General features: G+C 42.1%; 1 protein-coding gene across 1 annotated transcript in view; it reads right to left on the bottom strand.

Moving 5' to 3' along the window:
- Positions 1 to 17,588, bottom strand: part of LOC129867131 (potassium voltage-gated channel subfamily G member 4-like) — a 35,123-nt gene extending 17,535 nt beyond the window's left edge. Inside the window, exons 1-2 of the mRNA XM_055940327.1 lie at positions 17,055 to 17,588; positions 12,864 to 13,767 (exon numbers count right to left, since the gene is read on the bottom strand). Coding sequence (XP_055796302.1) covers positions 12,864 to 13,613 — 750 coding nt within the window. The 5' untranslated portion in view covers positions 13,614 to 13,767; positions 17,055 to 17,588. The remainder of the gene's footprint in view (positions 1 to 12,863; positions 13,768 to 17,054) is intronic.
- Between the last annotated feature and the right edge of the window lie 6,564 nt (positions 17,589 to 24,152).

The following is a 24,152-nucleotide window of genomic DNA, read 5'->3' as shown; positions in this document are numbered from 1 at the left end:
AAAAGCCCTAACGCTTAATAAATGGGTTATAACACCACCCTGTCTGATCATGTAAAAAGCTCCTAACGCTTAATAAATGGGTTATAACACCACCCTGTCTGATCATGAAAATAGCTCCAAACGCTTAATAAATGGGTAATAACACCACCCCGTCTGATCATGTAAAAAGCTCCTAACACTTAATAAATGGGTTATAACACCACCCTGTCTGATCATGAAAATAGCTCCTAACACTTAATAAATGGGTTATAACACCACCTCGTCTGATCATGTAAAAAGCTCCTAACACTTAATAAATGGGTTGTTACCCCACCCTGTCTGATCATGAAAATAGCTCCTAACACTTAATAAATGGGTTATAACACCATCCCTGTCTCTCACACTCAAGTCTATAACTTAATCAGATGGTGACTGTGAGAGTGCTCTAATGCAGGTGATAGTAGGCTGTTTCTGAGTAGAGACAGTCTTTAACATCAGCTCTGCAGGAAGGGAGAGATGCAGGGCTGGTTTACACTGGCCTCCTGATTAATGCCCTGGGAGCGATGCTTCCCTGAGAGGGAGGCTATTAAACAGCAAATAGAATCCACTCAAATATACTGCAAAAAAATCTAATAAGAACATAAAACCACCATTCAATTACTCCCCCAGTCTGAGTCTCTGAATTAAACGAGGAGCATATTTGAAAAACTTTTCTTGGCGCCACAAGGCAGCACAGTTAGAAGACATGAATCAGAGAGAAATATTGTAGTGTACACACGCTGTGTTGCAAAAATAAATGTTTTCCTCTGCAATGTCTGTAAACCCCATATTCTGACAGAATAAACAACATGGTTGAGAAAAGGCCAAAAGCTGTCTGACATAGGAAAGAAGATGTAAATAGCTTGTTATGATAATTCAAAACATTCCAACATAATCTGACAGTGTGGGAGTGAATCAACATTTATGTTGTGGAGGTCAGAGTATGGTAAAGCATTCTTGCCCTGTGGGTGTTGTTGGGGTTTAGCTTTTTTATTTATCTGCTGTGGCCTCGCTCAGGGTTTACACAGCCATACTCTTACTCTCTTTACTCTCGCTAACTTTATACACTACGCATTTGTATTTCATAACTACATCAGGGATTGCTCGCCTTTTCCTTAGTCTTACTATATTGCCTGAGGTGCCAACAGAGCAAAATGAAATGATATGTTGGAACATACTCTCTAAGAGAAACTGTAAGGATTTACTAACAGCAAAAAGCTATTCTGAATTGTATGCCTCCCAACCATTTACTGTACATGTAGTTACTGTATATATAGTTACTGCACATATAGTTACTGTACATATAGTTACTGTACATGTAGTTACTGTATTTATAGTTACTGCACATATAGTTACTGTATAAATAGTTACTGCACATATAGTTAATGTACATATAGAACCTGTACATGTAGTTACTGTGCATATAGTTAATGTACATATAGTTACTGTACATGTAGTTACTGTACATATAGTTACTGTACATGTAGTTACTGTACATATAGTTAATGTACATATAGAACCTGTACATGTAGTTACTGTGCATATAGTTAATGTACATATAGTTACTGCACATGTAGTTACTGTACATATAGTTACTGTACATGCAGTTACTGTATATATAGTTGCGGCACATATAGTTAATGTACATATAGTTACTGTACATATAGTTCCTGCGCATATAGTTACTGCACATATAGTTACTGTACATATAGTTACTGTACATGTAGTTACTGTATTTATAGTTACTGCACATATAGTTACTGTATAAATAGTTACTGCACATATAGTTAATGTACATATAGAACCTGTACATGTAGTTACTGTGCATATAGTTAATGTACATATAGTTACTGTACATGTAGTTACTGTACATATAGTTACTGTACATGCAGTTACTGTATATATAGTTACGGCACATATAGTTAATGTACATATAGTTACTGTACATATAGTTCCTGCACATATAGTTAATGTACATATAGTTACTGCACATGTAGTTACTGCGCATAAAGTTCCTGTACATATACAGTGCCTTCAGAAAGTATTCACACGCCTTTACTTTTTTCACATTTTGTTGTGTTACAGCCTGAATTAAACATTAATTAAATTGAGATTGTGTGTCACTGATCTACACACAATACCCCATAATGTCAAAGTGGAATTTTGTTTTTAGAATTGTAAAAGCTGAAATGTCTTGAGTGAATAAGTATTCAACCCCTTAGACATGGCAAGCCTAAACAAGTTCAGGAGTAAAAATGTGCAGTTAGAGGTCGTTTTGAGCGGCAATGATAAATTGCGTTAGCGCAATGAGTTATTAGCTAACACAACGTGCCATTGGAACACAGGAGTGATGGTTGCTGATAATGGGCCTCTGTACGCCTATGTAGATATTCCATAAAAAATCTTCCATTTACAGCTACAATAGTAATTTGCAACATTAACAATGTCTACACGGTATTTCTGATCAATTTGATGTTATTTTAACTGACAAAAAATGTGCTTTTCTTTAAAAAACAAGGAGTTATTTAGTGTGACCCCAAACTTTTGAACGGTGGTGTATATAAAATTACAGTGGTTTTTGATTCATCCTGAAAGTTGTCATCTTCAAGTTTGATTAATTAAATATTGGAAGGTGGAAAAAAGTGTACAATATTCCTGTAAATCTACCCTAATTCTCACTAACCCTTGAACTGTATGACAACAACAGTCCAGTTGTCATGAACCACACGCCAGGCTCCAGGTTTAACCTGCTAAGTGTGGTCTGAGTTCCATAACGATTCAAATAGGCTACGTGTCCTTAATTATTGCACAATGTTAGCCTAATAAGATCCACTAATGCTAACGACCCTCAGGAACAACTTACATGGCGTGACAGAGGAAAGAAAGGTAAACGGAATGGAATGGAATGATGCAAAATGTAAGCTACAAATTTAAGAACACTAACACTAAAGTGACAGTTATAAATGTATGTGGGTATTACTCACGAAGGCTCCCGATAGAGGATAATATTTAACATGACACAAATTGTAAAACAAAACAGAGAAAAGCTCGGGCATTGGCTATAATTAAAACATTCTAAAGCGCATACATCAACTCGGCAGGTTCAGTCCTCGGCAGGTTCAGTCCTATAGCTACGGTGTCCAAATTTCATCCACGCAAAAGATGACGGCACACAATTAAAATCTGGAATAATGGCACAGCTATATGTATCCTATTTCCCAATGGAAAAGTGCCGCAATACATGTCATGTTGATATGATATTTTCAGTTTGCTTCCATATGGCTCGTTTCACATTCTTCTCCAGGGATCATAAGGAAAAAATGATCTAAAACAATTGCTATGTGTATTTACAATCCCAATCTCCAAAAGGATTACTAATATACCTAGCTCTTATCAATAGCTCTCATCCATGTATTAATTACACTGCGTGGAGAATGCTGTTATTTCTATCGGGAAAAAGAAAAATGCTTTTTCCACTTGGAACCGGCAGACTTGCTTAATCTTGTCAATAGGGGGATGCTGTTTTCACTTTGGAAAAAATCGTGCCCAAATGAAACGGCCTCGTACTCTTTTCTAGATCATACAATATGCATATTATTATTACCATTGGATAGATTCAGAAGTTTCTAAAACTGTTTGAATTATGTCTGTGAGTAAAACAGAACTCATTTTGCAGCAAACTTCCATGCAGGAAGTGAAAAATCTGAAAATGAGGCTCTGTTTCAGGGCCTGCCTATTCAACTGGCTTTTATTTATCGATATGCATGCACTTCATACGCCTTCCACTAGATGTCAACAGGCAGTGGAAGGTGGAATGGGGTGTCTAGCTTGATCTGAGGTCGAACAAGAGCTTTTGGAGTGGCTGGTCAGGAATATCCTTTGTCTACCAAGGTGCGCGAAGCACCTCGATATTGTCTTCTGATGAGTTCGGTTTACACGGCGAATATCTCCGGCTCTGATTTTATTTGATACATGTGATAATAACATCGTAGAGTAGGTTTTTTCAACCGAGTTTTATCAGATTATTCAACGTTTATTGGGACTTTTGGAGTTTTCCGTTCTTTGCGTCGAGAGAAAATGGGAACGTTATCAACATTGGCTAGCATTGTGGCGCGAATTCGACAGAAGAAAAGGACATTCTAAAACCAAACAACGATTTATTCTGGACCAAGGACTCCTTGTACAAGATTCTGATGGAAGCTCAGCAAAAGTAAGAACAATTTATGATGTTATTTCGTATTTCTGTGGAAAATGTTGATTCCTATTCTCTGCCGTTTTGGCGAGCGCTGTCTCGCAATAACGCAAGCTGTTTGTTATGGTAAAGTTATTTTTAAAATCTAACACGGCGGTTGCATTAAGAACCAGTGTATCTTTCATTTGCCATACAACAAGTATTTTTATGTAAAGTTTATGATGAGTTCTTTGGTCAGATTAGGTGAGTGTCCAAAATATCTGTCACGCCCTGGCCTTAGTATTCTTTGTTTTTCTTAATTATTTTAGTTAGGTCAGGGTGTGACATGGGGAATGTATGTGTTTTTTGTAGTGTCTAGGGTGGTTGTAAGGTTTAGGGGGTTTATTAGAGTAGTTGGGTTTATGATTAGTATAGAAGTCTAGCTGTGTCTATGGTTGAGTGTAGGTATCTAGGAAAGTCTATGGTTGCCTGAATTGGGTCTCAATTAGAGACAGCTGGTTATTGTTGTCTCTGATTGGGAGCCATATTTAAGGCAACCATAGGCTTTAGCTGTTTGTGGGGAATTGTCAATGTCGAAGTGTTTAGTGGCTGCACTTCTGTTTGTATAGCTTCACGGTCGTCTGTTTTGTTGTTTTGTTTAGTTGTATAGTGTTGTTATCGTCTTCTTTCTGAAATAAAGAAGATGTATTTTCCACGCGCTGCACCTTGGTCCTCTCTCAGTCCCTTTGATGATCGTGACAATATCTCTGGAGATTCTGGTGAATCGATGCTACGTATTCACAATGTATAATCAGGATTTGTAGCTCTAAATCTGCACATTTTCCAACAAAACATAAGTGTATTTTATAACCTGATGTTATAAGACTGTCATCTGATGAAGTTGTTCAAGGTTAGTGATTCATTTTATATATTTTGCTGGTTTTTGCGATAGCTACCTTTTGCGGTGAATAAATGCATTTGTGTGTTTGGCTATTGTGGTAAGCTAATATAATTCTATATTGTGTTTTCGCTGTAAAACACTTAAAAAATCGGAAATTTTGGCTGGATTCACAAGATGTTTATCTTTCATTTGCTGTACACCATGTATTTTTCATGAATGTTTTATGATGAGTATTTATGTATTTCACGTTGCTCTCTGTAATTATTCTGGCTGCTTTGGTGCTATTTGTGATGGTAGCTGCAATGTAAAACTATGATTTATATCTCAAATATGCACATTTTTCGAACAAAACATACATCTATTGTATAACATGTTATAAGACTGTCATCTGATGAAATTCTTTCTTGGTTAGTGACTAATTATATCTCTATTTGGTCAGTTTTGTGATGACCATTGTGTGACCATGTTTCTACCTATGCGGTAGAAACATGGTGAAAATATGCGGTTGAGTCTTTGGCTATTGTGGTTAGCTAATAGAAATACATATTGTGTTTTCGCTGTAAATCATTTAAAAAATCGGAAATGATGGCTGGATTCACAAGATGTTAATCTTTCATTTGCTGTATTGGACTTGTGATTTCATAAATTATATTATATGATATCCCTGTCCCGTTAGGCTAGGCTATGCTAGTCAGCTTTTTTGATGAGGAGGATCCTGGATCCGGGAGAGAGAAGTGGTAGAGGTTTTTAACCTTATTCATGGTTTCCTTGAATTTCCTTCATGGTTTCCACGTAAAGGTGGGGGAATTATGAGGGAATTAACTCGTTAAAACTTCACTAGGGTAGGGGGCACTATTTTCACTTCCGAATGAAAAGCGTGCACAAAGTAAACTGCCTGCTACTCAGGCCCAGAAGCTAGGATATGCATATAATTTGTAGATTTGGATAGAAAACACTCAAAAGTTTTCAAAATTGTTAAGATAATGTCTGTGAGTATAACAGAACTGATTTGGCAGGTGAAAACCTGAGAAAAATCCATCCAGGAAGTGGGATTTTGTTATGTTTGTAGTTTTTTATGGAATGCCATTACAGTATCCATTGACTTAGGACTCAAATTGCACTTCCTATGGCTTCCACTAGATGTCAACAGTCTTTAGAAATTGTTTCAGGTTAGTATTCTGAAAAATGAGGGAGTAAGACCTCTCTGAATGAGTGGACACTACAGTGTCCCAGAGCTTTTTTATGCGCTCGACCGAGAGCGCGCCTTTCTTGTTTACCTTTTATATTGACAATGTTATTGTTCGGTTGAAATATTATTGATTATTATGACTAAAAACAACCTTAGGATTGATTATAAACATCATTTGACATGTTTCCACAAACTTTACGGATACTATTTGGATTTTTCGTCTGCCTGTTGTGACTGCGTTTGAGCCTGTGGATTACTGAACAAAACGCGCAAACAAAACGGTTTTTGGATATAAACATGGACTTTATCGAACAAAACATACATTTATTGAGTAAATGGGAATCTTGTGAGTGCAACCATATGAAGATCATCAAAGGTAAGTGATTAATTTTATCCCTCTTTCTGACTGTGTAACTCCTCTACTTGGCTGGTTACTGTTAGTAATGATTTGTCTGCTGGGCGCTGCTCTCAGATAATCGCATGGTATGCTTTCGCCGTAAAGCCTTTTTGAAATCTGACCGATGTATAAACCGATGTATAACACTTGTATGTTTTATGAATTTTTATAATGAGTATTTCTGTTATTTCATTTGGCGCTCTGCAATTTCACTGGATGTTGGCCAGGTGGGACGCTAGCGTACCCTAGTGAGGTTTTAAGTCAAGGTCAGAATACAGCTTATCTGTAGACACACCTCCGCCACACCTTCAACTCTTAGATCTCCACCTCGAACGAATAGCGGGTGAATAGCATGCTATTCTCAAGCTTAAAAGTTCAAGGTCAGAACACGCATAGAGAGAAAAGAGAAAGGTGTATAAAAATGGAATTACGTTCCTTTTACGCTCGATTAACTCGGGTCGGAATCAGTGCCTTAAGCAATACTGCAAATGGTGACTTTAAAACAGTTACAGAGAATAATGGCTGTGATAAGAGAAAACTGAGGATGGATCAACAACATTGTAGTTACTCCACAATACTAACCTAAATGACAGAGTGAAAAGAAGGAAGCCTGTACAGAATAACGGTTGACAACTCCATTGTGTCCTCCTCCCAGAGCGCTAAGAACCTTGGCGTGATCCTGGACAACACCCTGTCATTCTCAACTAACATCAAGGCGGTGACCCGTTCCTGTAGGTTCATGCTCTACAACATTCGCAGAGTACGACCCTGCCTCACACAGGAAGCGGCGCAGGTCCTAATCCAGGCACTTGTCATCTCCCGTCTGGATTACTGCAACTCGCTGTTGGCTGGGCTCCCTGCCTGTGCCATTAAACCCCTACAACTCATCCAGAACGCCGCAGCCCATCTGGTGTTCAACCTTCCCAAGTTCTCTCACGTCACCCCGCTCCTCCGCTCTCTCCACTGGCTTCCAGTTGAAGCTCGCATCCGCTACAAGACCATGGTGCTTGCCTACGGAGCTGCGAGGGGAACGGCACCTCCGTACCTTCAGGCTCTGATCAGGCCCTACACCCAAACAAGGGCACTGCGTTCATCCACCTCTGGCCTGCTCGCCTCCCTACCTCTGAGGAAGTACAGTTCCCGCTCTGCCCAGTCAAAACTGTTCGCTGCTCTGGCACCCCAATGGTGGAACAAACTCCCTCACGACGCCAGGTCAGCGGAGTCAATCACCACCTTCCGGAGACACCTGAAACCCCACCTCTTTAAGGAATACCTAGGATAGGATAAAGTAACCCTTCTAACCCCCCCCCCCCCCTTAAAAGAGTTAGATGCACTATTGTAAAGTGGTTGTTCCACTGGATATCATAAGGTGAATGCACAAATTTGTAAGTCGCTCTGGATAAGACCGTCTGCTAAATTACTTAAATGTAATGTAAATGTAATAAAAATGTGTATTTACACATATCCTGTTTGCAATAAGTCAGTAAAGAAAAACTGTAAAAATGTGGCAAAGAAATTAACTTTATGTCCTGAATAGAAAGCTTTATGTTTGGGGCAAACACAACACATCACTTAGTACCAGTCTTCATATTTTCAAGCATGGTGGTGGCTGCATCATGTTATGGGTATGCTTGCCATCGGCAGGGACTAGGGAGTGTTTTAGGATAAAAAGAAATGGAATACAGCTATAAGCACAGGTAAAAACCTAGAGGAAAACCTGGTTCAGTCTGCTTTCCAACAGACAATAACCTAAAACATAAGGCCAAATATACACTGGAGTTGCTTACCAAGGTGACATTGAATGCTCTTGAGTGGCTTAGTTACATTTTTGACCTAAATCTGCTTGAAAATCTATGGCGAGTCTTGAAAATAGCTGTTTAGCAATGATCAAAAATCATCTTGACAGAGCTTAAAGGGATTTTTTTTTAAGAATAAGGGTTAACTACTATACTGAAAAAATCCAAGATGGCGTAGCAGTAGGATGTCTGTTTTGATTGTCTTGTCCCGTCCCGTGAAAATAAATCACTTTTTCTTCGTATATATTTCGTATATATTTTTTATCTCAATTTCCATCTACGGACTGAACATACCCGCCCCACCCAATGTGGTACGGATCTGCAAGTTTTTATACGTTAGAACCGGAACCCCCTTCAGAAGCTAGCCAGCTAACTAGCTACTAGCTAGTAGTCAGTTAGCCACTGCTAGCGGTCATCATCGTTAACTCGGACATCTGACAGGCTCAGCCCGGTCAATTCCTGCCAGTCTGCACAGCGCGATATCAACTCAGAGCATATCGGACTGCTTTTCTCTACCACATCTCAGGATTCCTACCGCAAGCTCTGAACCTTTACTCCGGATCATCGCAGCTAGCTAGCTGCTATCCGAGTGGCTACTTCTGGCTAACGTCCCTGTCCCGAAGCAAGAACCAGTTAGCCTGGAGCTAGCCTCGAGCTAGGCCCATCTCCCGGCTAGCTGAAGAGATCCATCAGACAACGCCTGGGCTTCAAGGACCTCTTTTGCCAATTGGCCTGGACCCTTTGCTGCCGACACGGAGCCCCGCTGATCCAGCCCGACTGGTCTGGCGAAGTAACCGTACGAGGGGGTTTCTGTCCCGAAGCCAGCACCAGTTAGCCATGAGCTAGCCTCGAGCTAGGCCCATCTGCCGGCTAGCCGAAGAGATCCATCAGACAATTCCTGGGCTTCAAAACCTATTTTGCCAATTGGCCTGGACCCTTTGCTGCTGACACGGAGCCCCGCCGATCCATCACGACTGGTCTGCCGACATAACCGTCCGAGGGAGTTTCAACAGGCTCTCCCGTTGCGACATCCCCCTGAGACCCATCTGCTAGCCTGCTAGCCCCGGCCTGCTAGCCGTCTGAATCGGCGTGCCTCCAGCTCGCCTAGCTATGCACTGGACCCTATGATCACATGGCTACACACGCCTCTCCAAAATGTACATTTGCCTTGTCTATTGTTGTTTGGTTAGTAATTTTTGTCTTATTTCACTGTAGAGCCTCTAGCCCTGCTCAATATGCCTTAACCCAGAAATCTGCTCCGTTTACTCTCTGTTTCCGAACGCAATAGACAACCAGATCTTTTAGCCTTTAGCTGTACTCTTATCCTAGTCCTCCTCTGTTCCTCTGGTGATATAGAGGTTTACCCCTGCAGACCCCAGCATCACTCCCAATCCCCAGGCGGTCTCATTTGTTGACTTCTGTAACCGTAAAAGCACTGGTTTCATGCATGTTAACATTAGAAGCCTCCTCCCTAAGTCTGTTTTATTCACTGCTTTAGCACACGCTGCCAACCCGGATGTCCTAGACGTTTCTGAATCCTGGCTTAGGAAGGCCACCAAAAATCCTGAAATTTCCATCCCTAACTATAACATTTTCCAGCAAGATAGAACTGCCAAAGGAGGCGGAGTTGCAATCTACTATGGCCTGCAGAGTTCTGTCATACTATCCAGGTCTGAGCCCAAACAATTCGAGCTTCTACTTTTAAAATCCACTTTTCCAGAAACAAGTCTCTCACCGTTGCCACTTGTTATAGACCCCCTTCAGCCCCCAGCTGTGCCCTGGACACCATATGTGAATTGATCGCCCCCCATCTATCTTCAGAGTTCGTACTGTTAGGTGACCTAAACTGGGACATGCTTAACACCCCAGCCATCCTACAATCTAAGATAGATGCGCTCAATCTCACACAAATTATCAAGGAACCTACCAGGTACAACCCTAAATCCGTAACCATGGGCACACTCTTAGAAATCATCCTGACCAACTTGCCCTCTAAATACACCTATGCTGTCTTCAACCAGGATCTTATTTGAAATATAACTGAGACTGTGGATCTTTTACCAGATAGACAAACAAACAAAACACCACACTCACACATAAGGTACGTCAGGCATGAACGGACACACACCACACACGCACGCACACAAGTTAGCACACACACACAAAAAATAAAACCACACACAAAGTTGACACACTCTCCCTCTCTCTTTCCAATACTGGGGCCCCTGCCAGAAAATACTATGATATGAATGTGAGCGTGATTCCTGCCATGAGAATGTGATTGTTTTTCCCATAGAGCTCCAGTGTCTATGGAAATGGGCCCCTGTGCACCCACTGCAACGCTGTGGTTGCGGTGCTGTTAGCTGTGTGTGTTTTCTGACATTGTGGATGTCTGGCTGGGCTCTGTTAATTATCTCCCAGTGTTTACTGACATTGGAGAAGTCTGGCTGGGCCCAGTTCATTATCTCCCAGTGGTTACTGACATTGGAGAGGTCTGTTTGGGCCCAGTTCATTATCTCCCAGTGTTTACTGACATTGGAGAAGTCTGGCTGGGCCCAGTTCATTAACCCTCAATGTGTACTGACATTAGGGAGGTCTGGCTGGGATCTGTTCATTATCCCCTAGTGTTTGCTGATATTGGAGAGGTCTGGCTGGGCCCAGTTCATTATCCCCTAGTGTTTACTGACATTGGAATTGTAAGTCGCTCTGGATAAGAGCGTCTGCTAAATGACTTAAATGTAATGTAAATGTAAATTGGAAAGGTCTGGTTGGGCCCTGTTCATTATCCCCTAGTGTTTACTGACATTGGAAAGGTCTGGTTGGGCCCTGTTCATTATCCCCTATTGTTTACTGACATTGGAAAGGTCTGGTTGGGCCCTGTTCATTATCCCCTAGTGTTTACTGACATTGGAAAGGTCTGGTGGGGCCCTGTTCATTATCCCCTAGTGTTTACTGACATTGGGGAGGTCTGGTTGGGCCCTGTACATTATCCCCTAGTGTTTACTGACATTGGAAAGGTCTGGTGGGGCCCTGTTCATTATCCCCTAGTGTTTACTGACATTGGAAAGGTCTGGTTGGGCCCTGTTCATTATCCCCTAGTGTTTACTGACATTGGAAAGGTCTGGTGGGGCCCTGTTCATTATCCCCTAGTGTTTACTGACATTGGAAAGGTCTGGTTGGGCCCTGTACATTATCCCCTAGTGTTTACTGACATTGGGGAGGTCTGGCTGGGCTGCCTTCAATATTCCCTGCTGCTATGAGCAGACACAGATGGGAGAGCACACTAAGTTAGGGAACACCTCCACAAGCACAGACAATATACCTGAGGCAACAGAGCGTATGTTAATGTATGTGTGTGAAAGAGAGCGTGTCATGCATTCAACTTTTGGTGGTCAGTGTCTGAAAGACCAATTTAGCTGTATTATACTGTATGCACCCAACTGAGAAGTGCAGAAAGTTAATCAGTTAGAACACACACAAACACAACAAAAAGTATACAATACTGCACACACGCTTGCACACAAGTACACCTACACATACACACACACACACACGTGTGCATGCACGCTGACATTGGGTGCAGGATAATAAAGTGAGAAGTAATTTCTGAGCTTGTTTATGCCCTGTTTGTGCTGTGGCCAGCATATTGATCATCGTGGTTCATGATCACTCACTCAGTCGCTAAGAATATATCTGCTGTGAGGATAAATCACTGTGGCTTTAAGCATCCTTAATCACTAAACATTAGGAAAATGACACACACATGCAGGCATACACACACACACACACACACACACACACACACACACACACACACACACACACACACACACACACACACACACACACACACACACACACACACACACACACACACACACACACACACACACACACACACACACTCCAGGAAGGGTGACAAATGTGAGTTATCTTGGTGGATATTTATAAAGCTACAGCCTTGATGGCACTGCAGTGGTCATTGTTTATGTGTTGGGGGAAATTATGTATATAAACCCTAATGCTATGTACCCATTGCTGATGCTATGTATTGGCCAATGAGAGGCTTTGAAGCCACCGGTTGGCCATATTGGCACTCCCCAGGAAAAGCAGTCCTCCACAGGAATTCATGTAGTTCTACAGTATTTCAATTAAATGTATATAAGTATTTTTGTTGTTGTAGTGGGGACAGTAACATTATAACTTTTTTTTTTTATTACCTGAGGGGAATTTATATTTTTTCATAATATATATTTTTTTATAATATAATGTTTTACAATGGTGGGGGACTGCCAAGATGGAGGTGCGGTGGCTTCAAATCAGTGCTTCCTGTCAGAAATCTAGTGTATATATATCATTGCCTGGGGGTAGCAGGGGTTGGCCTCACTCACCCTGTCTTCCTCCTCCCTGAGGTCCGGCATGGTGCTGATGCACAGGCTTATTACGGTCACAGCCACCATCACCACCGACAGGCAGGCAAAGATCTTCCCTGGCAATCCTGACTGGGGGTTCTCCACCATATCCCTCAGCTGGTTCATGAACTTGCGGTAGCGTGTCTCCTCAACTGGTGGGCGCAGCAGGGCGTGCCTCTGCCTCTGCTCCTCCTCCTGCCTCTCGTGCTCATTCATTTCCTCGATGCGCGTGTACATCTTCCTCTTACAGCAACGCTCCATGTAGGTCATCTCCACGCCCCAGTAGAGCAGCTCGTCGTGGAGCGACAGCACGCACATCTCCCTCAGCATGCGCAGTTTCCCTGCCGCCAGGAAGTTGAGGATGACGCGGAAGGCCGAGGGGCTGCGGTCAAAGAAGAACTCCCGCCGCGTCTCATCATAGTCATCACACACGCCGGCAATCTCCTCTGGGCTGCTGAGACCACAGAGCCGTCCCAGACGGGTAAGGGGGAACTGCTCCAGCGTGCTCCAGGGGAAGGTGTATCGGTTGCCCCCCACGTTGATGACTGCTAGCAGGCCGTGGTCAACTGACAGCAGGTCCTCTGGTCGTCGAATGAACTGGGCCCTCTGATAGTAGACCCCCTTGACCGACTCCGTCTCTGGGATCTGGGTGAAGATGGCGTCGAGGCTGCTGTCATCGCTGGCCGAGAGGTTGCTGAAGTCGTGGTTTGCGTTGCTGATGATGGGCATGGCGGCACCGGGTGGGTGGCCGGCTGGGCTGGTCACATTGGGAGCTCAGTGGCTAGTCTGGGAGTTGGGCATCGGGGGGCTGGGGGACAGGTGTGTCCCTTCAGGCTCTGCAGCAGGATCAAGGGGGTCCCAGGCTGGTGTCGTCATGCAGACACTGATAGGAGAGGGGAAGAAGAACATCAAACCTCAGTTAGACTGCAGTGGTATAGGCTTCTCCTTCTCTGCTGTACATTTCTAGTCCAGAGACTGACAGACACATCAGACAACAGACTGCAAGGCAGATGTGAGGATCAGTGAAGCTGAGGATTAAGCTTGAGATATTTGTGGCGCTCTCTAGTCATGTCTGTTTCAACTAGGGGCTGGAACAAAAATTATTTTCCAATTGTTTTTCGTTCTGAACAGAACCATTCTTTTTTTCGTTCCATTCCACTGTTCCAACCAGCAAAATAAAGTTCTGAACCGGTTCGAACCCAAAAAAAGTACTGGTTTGTATTGTTCCTTTCTGTTCCTTTCTAAACCTCTGAAATATATATGTATACATTTTACATTTAGCTCAACATTAAATTACTTCACCAGTTAGCTAGCTAACAAGCTTGTACAGCAGCACTAGAATTAAAAACATGTCTTACCATTTTGTAGTTAATAAATCCAATGTGAAACGTGATAACCATAGTATCCTTATTTAGCATTGAAAAAGACAATCCGTTCTTCTCTAATTAAACATAATTTCTGAATTACCCTTGTAACGTTGTCAGTAGGCTACAGTAAACTATGCTTCGGAGGGGAGGGGCAAGTATCCTACACACACACACGCACACCCACTGGCAACATTTCCAGCTGACAGGCAGATGCTGGAATAAGTTTATTAGTGACAGAGTGAGGGCTTTGCATAGGCGCTTTGTTGAGATTTTTTGAGGACTGGAAAAAAATGCCTGGAATGTAAAATAGCGTTATTAACAGGTTCTCATGCTTTAAAATAACGGTTCTGTCACGGATCCCTCCGGAACTGTCATTACGCACACCTGGTCCCTATTCCCATTTGATTAGTAATTGTATGAGCGTGTCCTTTGTTACCATTGTCCTGTCGATTATTGTTCCAATGTCCGTTGGTCGTGCGAGTACCTGTCCAGTGTTGTTTTGGCTTTTGTGCCACGTGTATTGTGCAGATGATTACGGGTCTCGTCCTGTGTGATAATCATTGTGCGATTGTGTATTTATTCGAGGTACTCCTCGCTTTTTTGTTTGCGTCTCAACTCTGTGTTTGGTGTACGTATTTGTACGTATTTGGTCTTCGTCCCCGTGCCTATACACGGCACGCTGTAATTTGGGAAATAAAAACCCCTATTACGCATTCCTGTGCCTGTCTCCCGATTCCTTTATACCAACGTGACAGGAACAGTATAGATCACTTTAACTTCCAGTTTTTGTTCTGTTCTTCAAATCATTTCTTTACTTTCTGGTTTTAGGTTCTTATCTCTGAACCAGTTCCAACCCTGGACAGGGATTCTCTTTTCTCAAGATATTTATGACACTGATCTGACTACTTTTTATATTTTCTGCACAGTGGGGTGCTTTTCACGCCGCAACCACTGCAAATATTAATTGGGGTATAAAATTACACAATCAATTTAACAACAGGATCAGTGGGCCCCCCATGGAACAGTTTAGCTTACTTAGGCTAATGTGATTAGCATGAGGTTGTAAGTAACAAGAACATTTCTCAGGACATAGGCATATCTGATATTGGCAGAAAGCTTAAATTCTTGTTACTCTAACTGTACTGTCCAATTTACAGTAGCTATTACAGTGAAATAATATCATGCTATTGCTTGAGGAGAGTGCACAGTTATGAACCTGAAAATGTAGTAATAAACCAAGTAGGCACATTTGGGCAGTCTTGATACAACATTTTGAACAGAAAAATGATGGTTCATTGGATCAGTCTAAAACTTTGCACATACACTGCTGCCATCTCGTGGCCAAAATATAAAATGTGCCTGTGCTGGAATAATACATTATGGCCTTTCTCTTGCATTTCAAATATATTTTTTTCCCTTTGTATTTTCTTTTACCAGATCTAATGTGTTATATTTTCCTACATTAATAACACATTTCCACAAACTTCAAAGTGTTTCCATTCAAATGGAATCAAGAATCTGAATTTTCTTGCTTCAGGTCCTGAGCTACAGGAAATTAGATATGGGTTTGTCATTTTAGGCAAAAATTGAAAGAAAATGGGCCGAATCATGTGGGGTAAGGCTATTAGCCAATTCCTTAGAGAACGCTAGGAACGTGAATAATAGCCTGTGGATAATAGTCCAAATCAGGGGTGGGCTACTTAATGTACATCCTCTAGCTTTACATAAGGGATTCAGTGCTCGATTCAATGCACATCGCAAAAAGGTATGTTCCGATTGAGCTGATATATGCAGCGTTTACCATGAATGCAGTCTCCACTAATGCAAGAACAAATATGAATCGTGCTATAGCGCTGAACGTTACGTTATTGAATTGAGCCCGTTACGGATTGAATTGAGCCCTTAATAAATCACTGCTGTCAATGTGTTTCATTTAGATTGTGGTGGGGGAAGAGAGAATTATAAACTGTTTATTAATAGAATCACTGGTAATAGAGTATTCCTGTCGGAGTGTTGGTTGCTTTGCCTAGTGGAAAGTTAATTGAAGGAAGTGTTTTAGCGGCGCAGTGACATCAGCAGGAACATTCCCTCCACTGCTCTCACTAGTGACAGACAGGAGGTACAGATATAGGATCTTAATTTGAGTTTGTTTGCTACAGCATGAAAATAATCCTGCAGCAGGGTGACCAAATTAGGATCCTACATCTGTAAACGCAATGAAGTTGCCATCCGCTGTTGGTCCACTACAAACCCTTTGCCTGGCATTTAATGAAACAGCTTCATGTAGAAGAATCATGTAGTCTTCGTGACAGTTTATGTCAAAACTAATCACAGGAAGGCAATACTAGGCTAATATAGACTACAGTTAAGAGTATTTTATGGAACACATAATAACCTTTCATGTTTTATTATAAAGCATACCGGTAGGCTATGTGCTTAATCATTCCTTGTCTTGTTGTCTTCAACGTCCCACTAAAGCGTTGGCCATCACTGTACAATATGGTACACAATTTTAAACAGTGGAGGCTGCTCTAACTACTCATTCAGATATATGGTTGCTGCTAGGAACAGCTCTAATAGCTGTTTTGGTTATTCCAATTGATCAAATCTAGGCTTTATATCAAATCTAGGCTACTTGCTATTCTATCACAATAATATCAATATTTTCTAAATATTATGATCAGATTAGTAGTTGACATTAAACTTCAATAGAAGCGCAATGATCATGACGAATATAGGCCTACATTATTCGATAGTGAACGTTGAATAATAAGAATGAAGACTACAGAAACTTGTCACGTACCATATTAGTGAAGAGAGCAGCTGATCACCTCTCTAGTTGTCAGTCCGTCTGATCATTCAATATCAGTCACACAAGTCTCACCGAAATATGTCAGCTGCCACATGTTGTACAGTGTCCCAACCTGTAAACTCGATTAAAAACTCTTCAAAATACGAAGAGAGAAAATGATTCGAGCTGAGTGTCCCGTTACAGATCCGTACTGCAGAGGCTGTGCGATGCGCGCGCACTGCACAGATGTGTTACGTTACGGGTAGGGTACCTCAAGTTTGCGAAGAGTAGGCTAGGTGAGCATCGTGAGTAACGTAAGTGACTTTCCCTTACCAAGTCACCTAACAAAGCCTAACTTTGAGTAATAAATATTGCCTTTCCCTTTACTGCGAATTGCTACGGTAATACCACGGGAAAGATTCGATGCCCTCTTGTGCCACACAGCCTCAGCAAAAAATAAAGTATGTAAGTTATCCCAACGTATTGTTGCGTTATCAGATACAGTAGTTTTGTTCGACTGACAAACTATGGAGCCGAGTTAACCTTTAACATCCCGTAACCAGCAAGCTGCTCTGCTGCTTTTACACTCTTCAAACCTCCCAGCTGCGAGCGCGGATCATTTCGATCCCAATTATGTTTTTATGCAGCGGTGGATTACGGTCGCAGTGGGGAATCAGCTACACAGTCTGATACTACTAGGCATGAGTTTAATATACACCTATAGGTATGCTCTTGTAAAATATAAGATAAGTGTTATTATGATATTTTTAAACCATTCTAAAGGCTAAGGTCAATGTGACGAATTCTGCTAAAGGGTTTCATCATGTCTTACCGCAACATTGGTGGTACTGAACATGGTCAATGTTGTGAATTTGGTAAAGGATTTGATCATGTCTGACCACTGAAGTTTTAAGACATGTCTTTATTACAAACATCATGACTAGTACAGTTGGTGTAGTCATTAGTCAGTGTATCGGCACTGCTCCCTTACAGGGCCAACCTGAAAACTATTACCTATTGTACAGGAAACACTGCATGATCATCACAAAACAGCAAGAAGTCAAAAGTCTACCAAAGATTTATTCTCAGAAACATACACTGAGTGTACAAAACATTAGGAACACCTGCTCTTTCATGATATAGACTGACCAGATGAATCCAGGTGAAAGCTATAATCCCTTATTAATAGGGTAGGGGGCAGCATTCGGAATTTTGGATGAAATGCATGCCCAAATTAAACTGCCTGCTTCTCGGGCCCAGAAGATATGATATGCATATATATACTGGTAGATGTGGATAGAAAACACTCTAAAGTTTCCAAAACTGTTAAAATAGTGTCTGTGAGTATAACAGAACTGATTTGGCAAGCGAAAACCTGAGAAATATCCATTCAGGAAGTTTGTTTTGTTTTTGTAGTTTTCTATTCAATGCCATTACAGTATCCATTGACTTAGGACTCAAATTGCAGTTTCTATGCCTTCCACTAGATATCAACAGTCTTTAGAAATTGTTTCAGGATTGTATTCTGAAAAATTAAGAAGTAATAGCAGTCTGAATGAGTTGACCCTAAAGTGTCACAGAGCTTTTTCATGCGCGAGACCGAGAGAGTGCGTTTCTTGTTTACCTTTTAAATTGACGACTTTATTGTCCGGTTTAAATATTATCGATTATTTAGGCTAAAAACAACATGAGGATTGAATATAAACATCGTTTGACATGTTTCTATGAACTTTACGGATACAATTTTCTTCCTGTTTTGACTGCGTTTGAGCCTGTAGATTACTGAAGAAAACGCGCAAATAAAACTGAGGTTTTTGGATATAAAGAGACTTTATCTAACAAAAGACACATTTATTGAGTAAATGAATGTCTGCTGAGTTCAACCATATGAAGATCATCAAAGGTAAGGGATTAATTTTATCTCTATTTCTGACTTGTGGAGCTGTTCTACTTGGATGGTAACTGTTTGTAATGATTTGTCTAGTGGGCTATGTTCTCAAATAATCGTAAGGTATGCTTTCTCCGTTAAGCATTTTTTAAATCTGACACCGTGGTTGGATTCACAAGAAGTTAATCTTTAAACTTATGTAAAATATGTTTTGTTTTCTGAATTTTTATAATGAGTATTTCTGTATTTGAATTTGGCGCCCAGCAGTTTCACTGGCTGTTGAAGAGGTGGGACGCTAACGTCTCACGTACCCAAGAGAGGTTAATGTCACCTGTTAAATCCACTTCAATCAGTGTAGATGAAGGGTAGGTATTTGTATTGTTGTATTTGTATTTATTATGGATCCCCATTAGCTGCTGCCATGGCAGCTGCTGTGTCACGCCCTGACCTTAGAGATCCTTATTATTCTCTATGTTTGGTTAGGTCAGGGTGTGACTCGGTGGGAAAGTTCTCTGTTTTCTATTTCTTTGTTTTTGGCCGTGTGTCTTTTCCCAATCAGAGGCAGCTCTCTATTGTTGTCTCTGATTGGGGATCATATATGAGTTGTCATTTTCCTTTTGGGTTTTGTGGGATCTTGTTTTCTGTTTAGTATCTGAGCCTGACAGAACTGTGCGCTTTCGTTTTTTTGTCTTTGTTATTTTGTTTGGTGTCGTCAATAAAAATACGATATACGCCTACCACGCTGCGCTTTGGTCAGCTTCTACAAACGAGAGCCGTTACATGCTGCCTGTGTAGCGTGGTTCGTTCTGCGTTGTGTACTTCTAATTAGGACACTGCCACAACTGGAGGTCTGCTGGTTGAATTCTTTTTATTTGCCCTGCACACGAAGAGACAACACACAATATTTTAGCCCTTGGCGCAGTCATAGCTCTCAGGCACCTTGCTAGCCGAATGTCAGGCAAAAGAGAGAGCTAAAAAGAAATAACAGGTGCTACGTGGACACATTCAGTGCACAACAGCACACCATACAATACAAGTAAAATGATATAGAACATAATTCGGACAAAATATAAGAGATACCTGCACACGAAGAGACAAAACACAATATTTTAGCCCTTGGCGCAGTCATAGCTCTCAGGCACCTGCGCAAGCACATGGACACTCACTCAAACACTGTCCCAAGTACTCATTGTCCACATTGTAACAAACTTATGGTTGCATAACAAACAGCACATTGTGTAACATTACCACGGTTTTATATTGAACAATTTCGGAGCCAAGAACAACATACCTTGCTATGCCGAACGTCAGGCAAAAGAGAACAATAAGGGGGTACGGAAATACAGATAACCCGCGATGGGCCAAACCAAAATATACAAAACTTTTACAATCTTTTACAAACTTTTGTATGTACAATATTGATATGAAAAAGTGTTTGTACACCAAACAATAACATTAGCTATGCAGCTGTAATTACATTTTAAAAATACACTGAATTATTATTATTATTATCAAATTATTAACATCCCCTCTTGACCTGGCCTATTTGAATTGGTCCTTGTGTGCAACTTGGTGCATAATCTAGGGGAACAACATCACACTGCTACACCTGCTCTTCCTGGGGTCCGGCAAAATTAAGGCAGCTATACAATTTTAAAACGTTACAATACATTAATTAAAGAATTCACAACACACTAAGTGCCTCCGGACCCTACTCCACTACCACATATCTACAACACGAAATCCATGTGTACATGTGTGTATAGTGCATATGTGTGCATGTGTCTGTGCCTATGTTTGTGTTGCTTCGCAGTACCTGCTGTTTAATAAGGTGTATTTTGATCTGTTTTTTAAAATCTGATTCTACTGCTTGAATCAGTTACCTGATGTGGAATAGAGTTCTATGTAGTCATGGCTCTATGTAGTACTGTTCGCCTCCCATAGTCTGTTCTGAACTTGGGGACTGTAAAGAGACTTCTGGTGGCATGTCTTGTGAGGTATGCATGAATGTCTGAGCTGTATGCTAGTCATTTAAACAGATAGCTTGGTGCTTTCAACATGTCAATAGCTCTCACAAATACAAGTAGAGAAAGGGGGATACCTAGTCAGTTGTACAACTGGATGCATTCAACTGAAATATGTCTTCTGCATTTAACCCAACCCTTCCTAATCAGAGAGGTGCGGGGGGCTGCCATAATCAACATCCACACCTTCGTCACCTGGGGAAGGGTGGGTTAACTGCCATGCTCGGGGGCAGAGCAACAGATTTTTACCTTGTCAGCTGTGGGATTTGTTCCAGCAACCTTTCGGTTACTGGCCCAATGCTCTAACCACTAGGCTACCTAGTGATGAAGTCAATCTATCCTCTACTTTGAGCCAGGAGAGATTGACATGCATACAGTATTATTAATGTTTGCTCTTTGTGTACATCCAAGGGCCAGCCGTGCTGCCCTGTTCTGAGCAAATTGGAATTTTCCTCTTTGTGGCACCTGACCACACGACTGAACAGTAGTCCAGGTGCGACAAAACTAGAGCCTGTAGGACCTGCTTTGTTGATAGTGGGGTCTCCCGGGTGGAGCAGTGGTCTAGGGCACTGCATCGCAGTGCTAGCTGCGCCACCAGAGTCTCTGGGTTCGCGCCCAGGCTCTGTCGCAGCCGGCCGCAACCGGGAGGTCCGTGGGGCGACGCACAATTGGCATAGCGTCGTCCGGGTTAGGGAGGGTTTGGCCGGTAGGGATATCCTTGTCTCAGTATGTAAAAATGTAATAAAATGTATGCACTCTACTGTAAGTCGCTCTGGATAAGAGCGTCTGCTAAATGACTTAAATGTAAATGTAAAATAGTGTTGCTAAGAAGGTAGAGCAATGCTTTATTATGCACAGATTTCTTCCCATCTTAGCTACTGTTGTATCAATATGTTTGACCATGACAGGTTACAATCCAGGGTTACTCCAAGCTGGTCTGACCAATCGGGAAACCGCCGTTCAAGATTGTTTTGATCACGCGGCCTAGGACATGTTCCGGGTAGCCTCCGAGAATAATATCGATTTATACGCTTATTCGGTGAGTGAGTTTATAAGGAAGAGCATAGGAGATGTTGTACCCACTGTGACTATTAAAACCTACCCGAACCAGAAACCGTTGATAGATGGCGGCATTCGCGCACAACTGAAAGCGCGAACCACCGTATTTGACTGGGAATATGGCCGAATACAAACAGTGTGGTTTTTCCCTCCGCAAGGCAATCAAACATGCAAAATGTCAGTATAGAGACAAAGTAGAGTCGTAATTCAGCGGCTCAGACACGAGACGTATATGGCAGGGTCTACAGACAATCACGGACTACAAAAAGAAAACCAGCCATGTCACGGACACCGACGTCTTGCTTCCAGACAAACTAAACACCTTCTTTGCCCGCTTTGAGAATAATGCATTGCCATTGACGCGGCCCACTAGCAAGGATATTGGGCTCTCCTGCTCCGCGGCCGACGTAAGTAAGACAAAAAAACGTGTTAACCCAGCAAGGCTGCCGGCCCAGTCGGCATTCCTAGCCGCGTCCTCAGAGCATGCACAGACCAGCTGGCTGGTGTGTGTACGGACATATTCAATCTTCCCTATCCCAGTCTGCTGTCCCCACATGCTTCAAGATGGCCACCATTGTTCCTGTTTCCAAGAAGGCAAAGGTAACTGAACTAAATGACTATTGCCCCATAGTACTCACTTCTGTCATCATGAAGTGCTTTGAGAGCCTAGTCAAGGATCATTTTACCTCCACTCTAGACCCACTTCAATTTGCGTACCGCCCCAATAGGTCCACAGACGACGCAATTGCCATCACACTGCACACTGCCCTATCCCACCTGGACAAGAGGAATACCTATGTAAGAATGTTGTTCATTGATTACAGCTCAGCATTCAACACCATAGTATATTCCAAGTTCCTCATTAAGCTTGAGACCCTGGGTCTCAACCCCGCCCTGTGCAATTGGGTCCTGGACTTCCTGATGGGCCGCCCCCAGGTGGTGAAGGTAGGGAACAACATCTCCACTTCGCTGATCCTCGACACTGGAGCCCCACAAGGGTGTATGCTCAGCCCCTTTCTGTACTCCCTGTTCACCCATGACTGCGTGGCCATGCACAGCTCCAACTCAATCATGAAGTTTGCAGACGACATAACAGTAGCAGGCTTGATTACCAACAACGATGAGACAGCCTACAGGGAGGAGATGTGGGCACTCGGTGTGTGGTGTCAGGAAAATAACCTCTCACTCAACGTCAACAAAACAAAGGAGATGATCGTGGACTTCAGGAAACAGCAGAGGGAGCACCCCCCTATCCACATCGATGGAACAGCAGTGGAGAAGGTGGAAAGTCTTAAGTTCCTCGGCGTACACATCATGCACAAACTGAAAGGGTCCACCCACACAGACAGTGTGGTGAAGAAGGCACAACAGCGCCTCTTTAACCTCAGGAGGCTGAAGAAATTTGTCTTGTCACCTAAAACCCTCACAGATGCACAATTGAGAGCACCCTGTCTAGCTGACACACCGCCATGGAATGGAAACTGCCCATTGCCCATAACCGCAGGGCTTTCTAGAGGGTGGTGCGGTCTGCACAACGCATCACCCGTGGCAAACTACCTGCCCTCCAGGACACCTACAGCACCCAATGTCACAGGAAGACCAAAAAAGATAATCAAGGACAACAACCACCCGAGCCACTGCATGTTCACCCCGCTACCATCCAGGAGGCGAGGTCAGTACAGGTGTATCAAAGCTGGGACCGAGAGACTGAAAAATAGCATCTCTATGCCATCAGACTGTTAAACAGCCATCACTAAAACAGTGAGGATGCTGCCTATATACAGACTTGAACTCATTGGCCACTTTAATAAATGGATCACTAGTCACTTTAATAATGACACTTTAATCATGTTTACATGTACATGTCCATTCCATTACTCATCTCATATGTATATACTGCATTTTATACCATCTATTGCAACTTGCTATGCTGCTCGGTCATTGCTCATCTATATACTTATGTGAATATATTCCATTCCATTCCACTTATTCCATTCCTTTACTTAGATTTGTTTGTATTAGGTAGTTGTTGTGGAATTGCTAGATTACTTGTTAGATATTGCTGCACTGTCAGAACTAGAAGCACAAGCGTTTTGCTACACTTGCAATAATATCTGCTAACCATGTGTATGTGACTAA

Source organism: Salvelinus fontinalis, chromosome 12 (assembly GCF_029448725.1).
Source record: "Salvelinus fontinalis isolate EN_2023a chromosome 12, ASM2944872v1, whole genome shotgun sequence".
Classification (NCBI taxonomy): domain Eukaryota; kingdom Metazoa; phylum Chordata; class Actinopteri; order Salmoniformes; family Salmonidae; genus Salvelinus; species Salvelinus fontinalis.
Note: the sequence above shows the minus strand (reverse complement) of the source record. Positions and strands in the feature narration are given on the sequence as shown.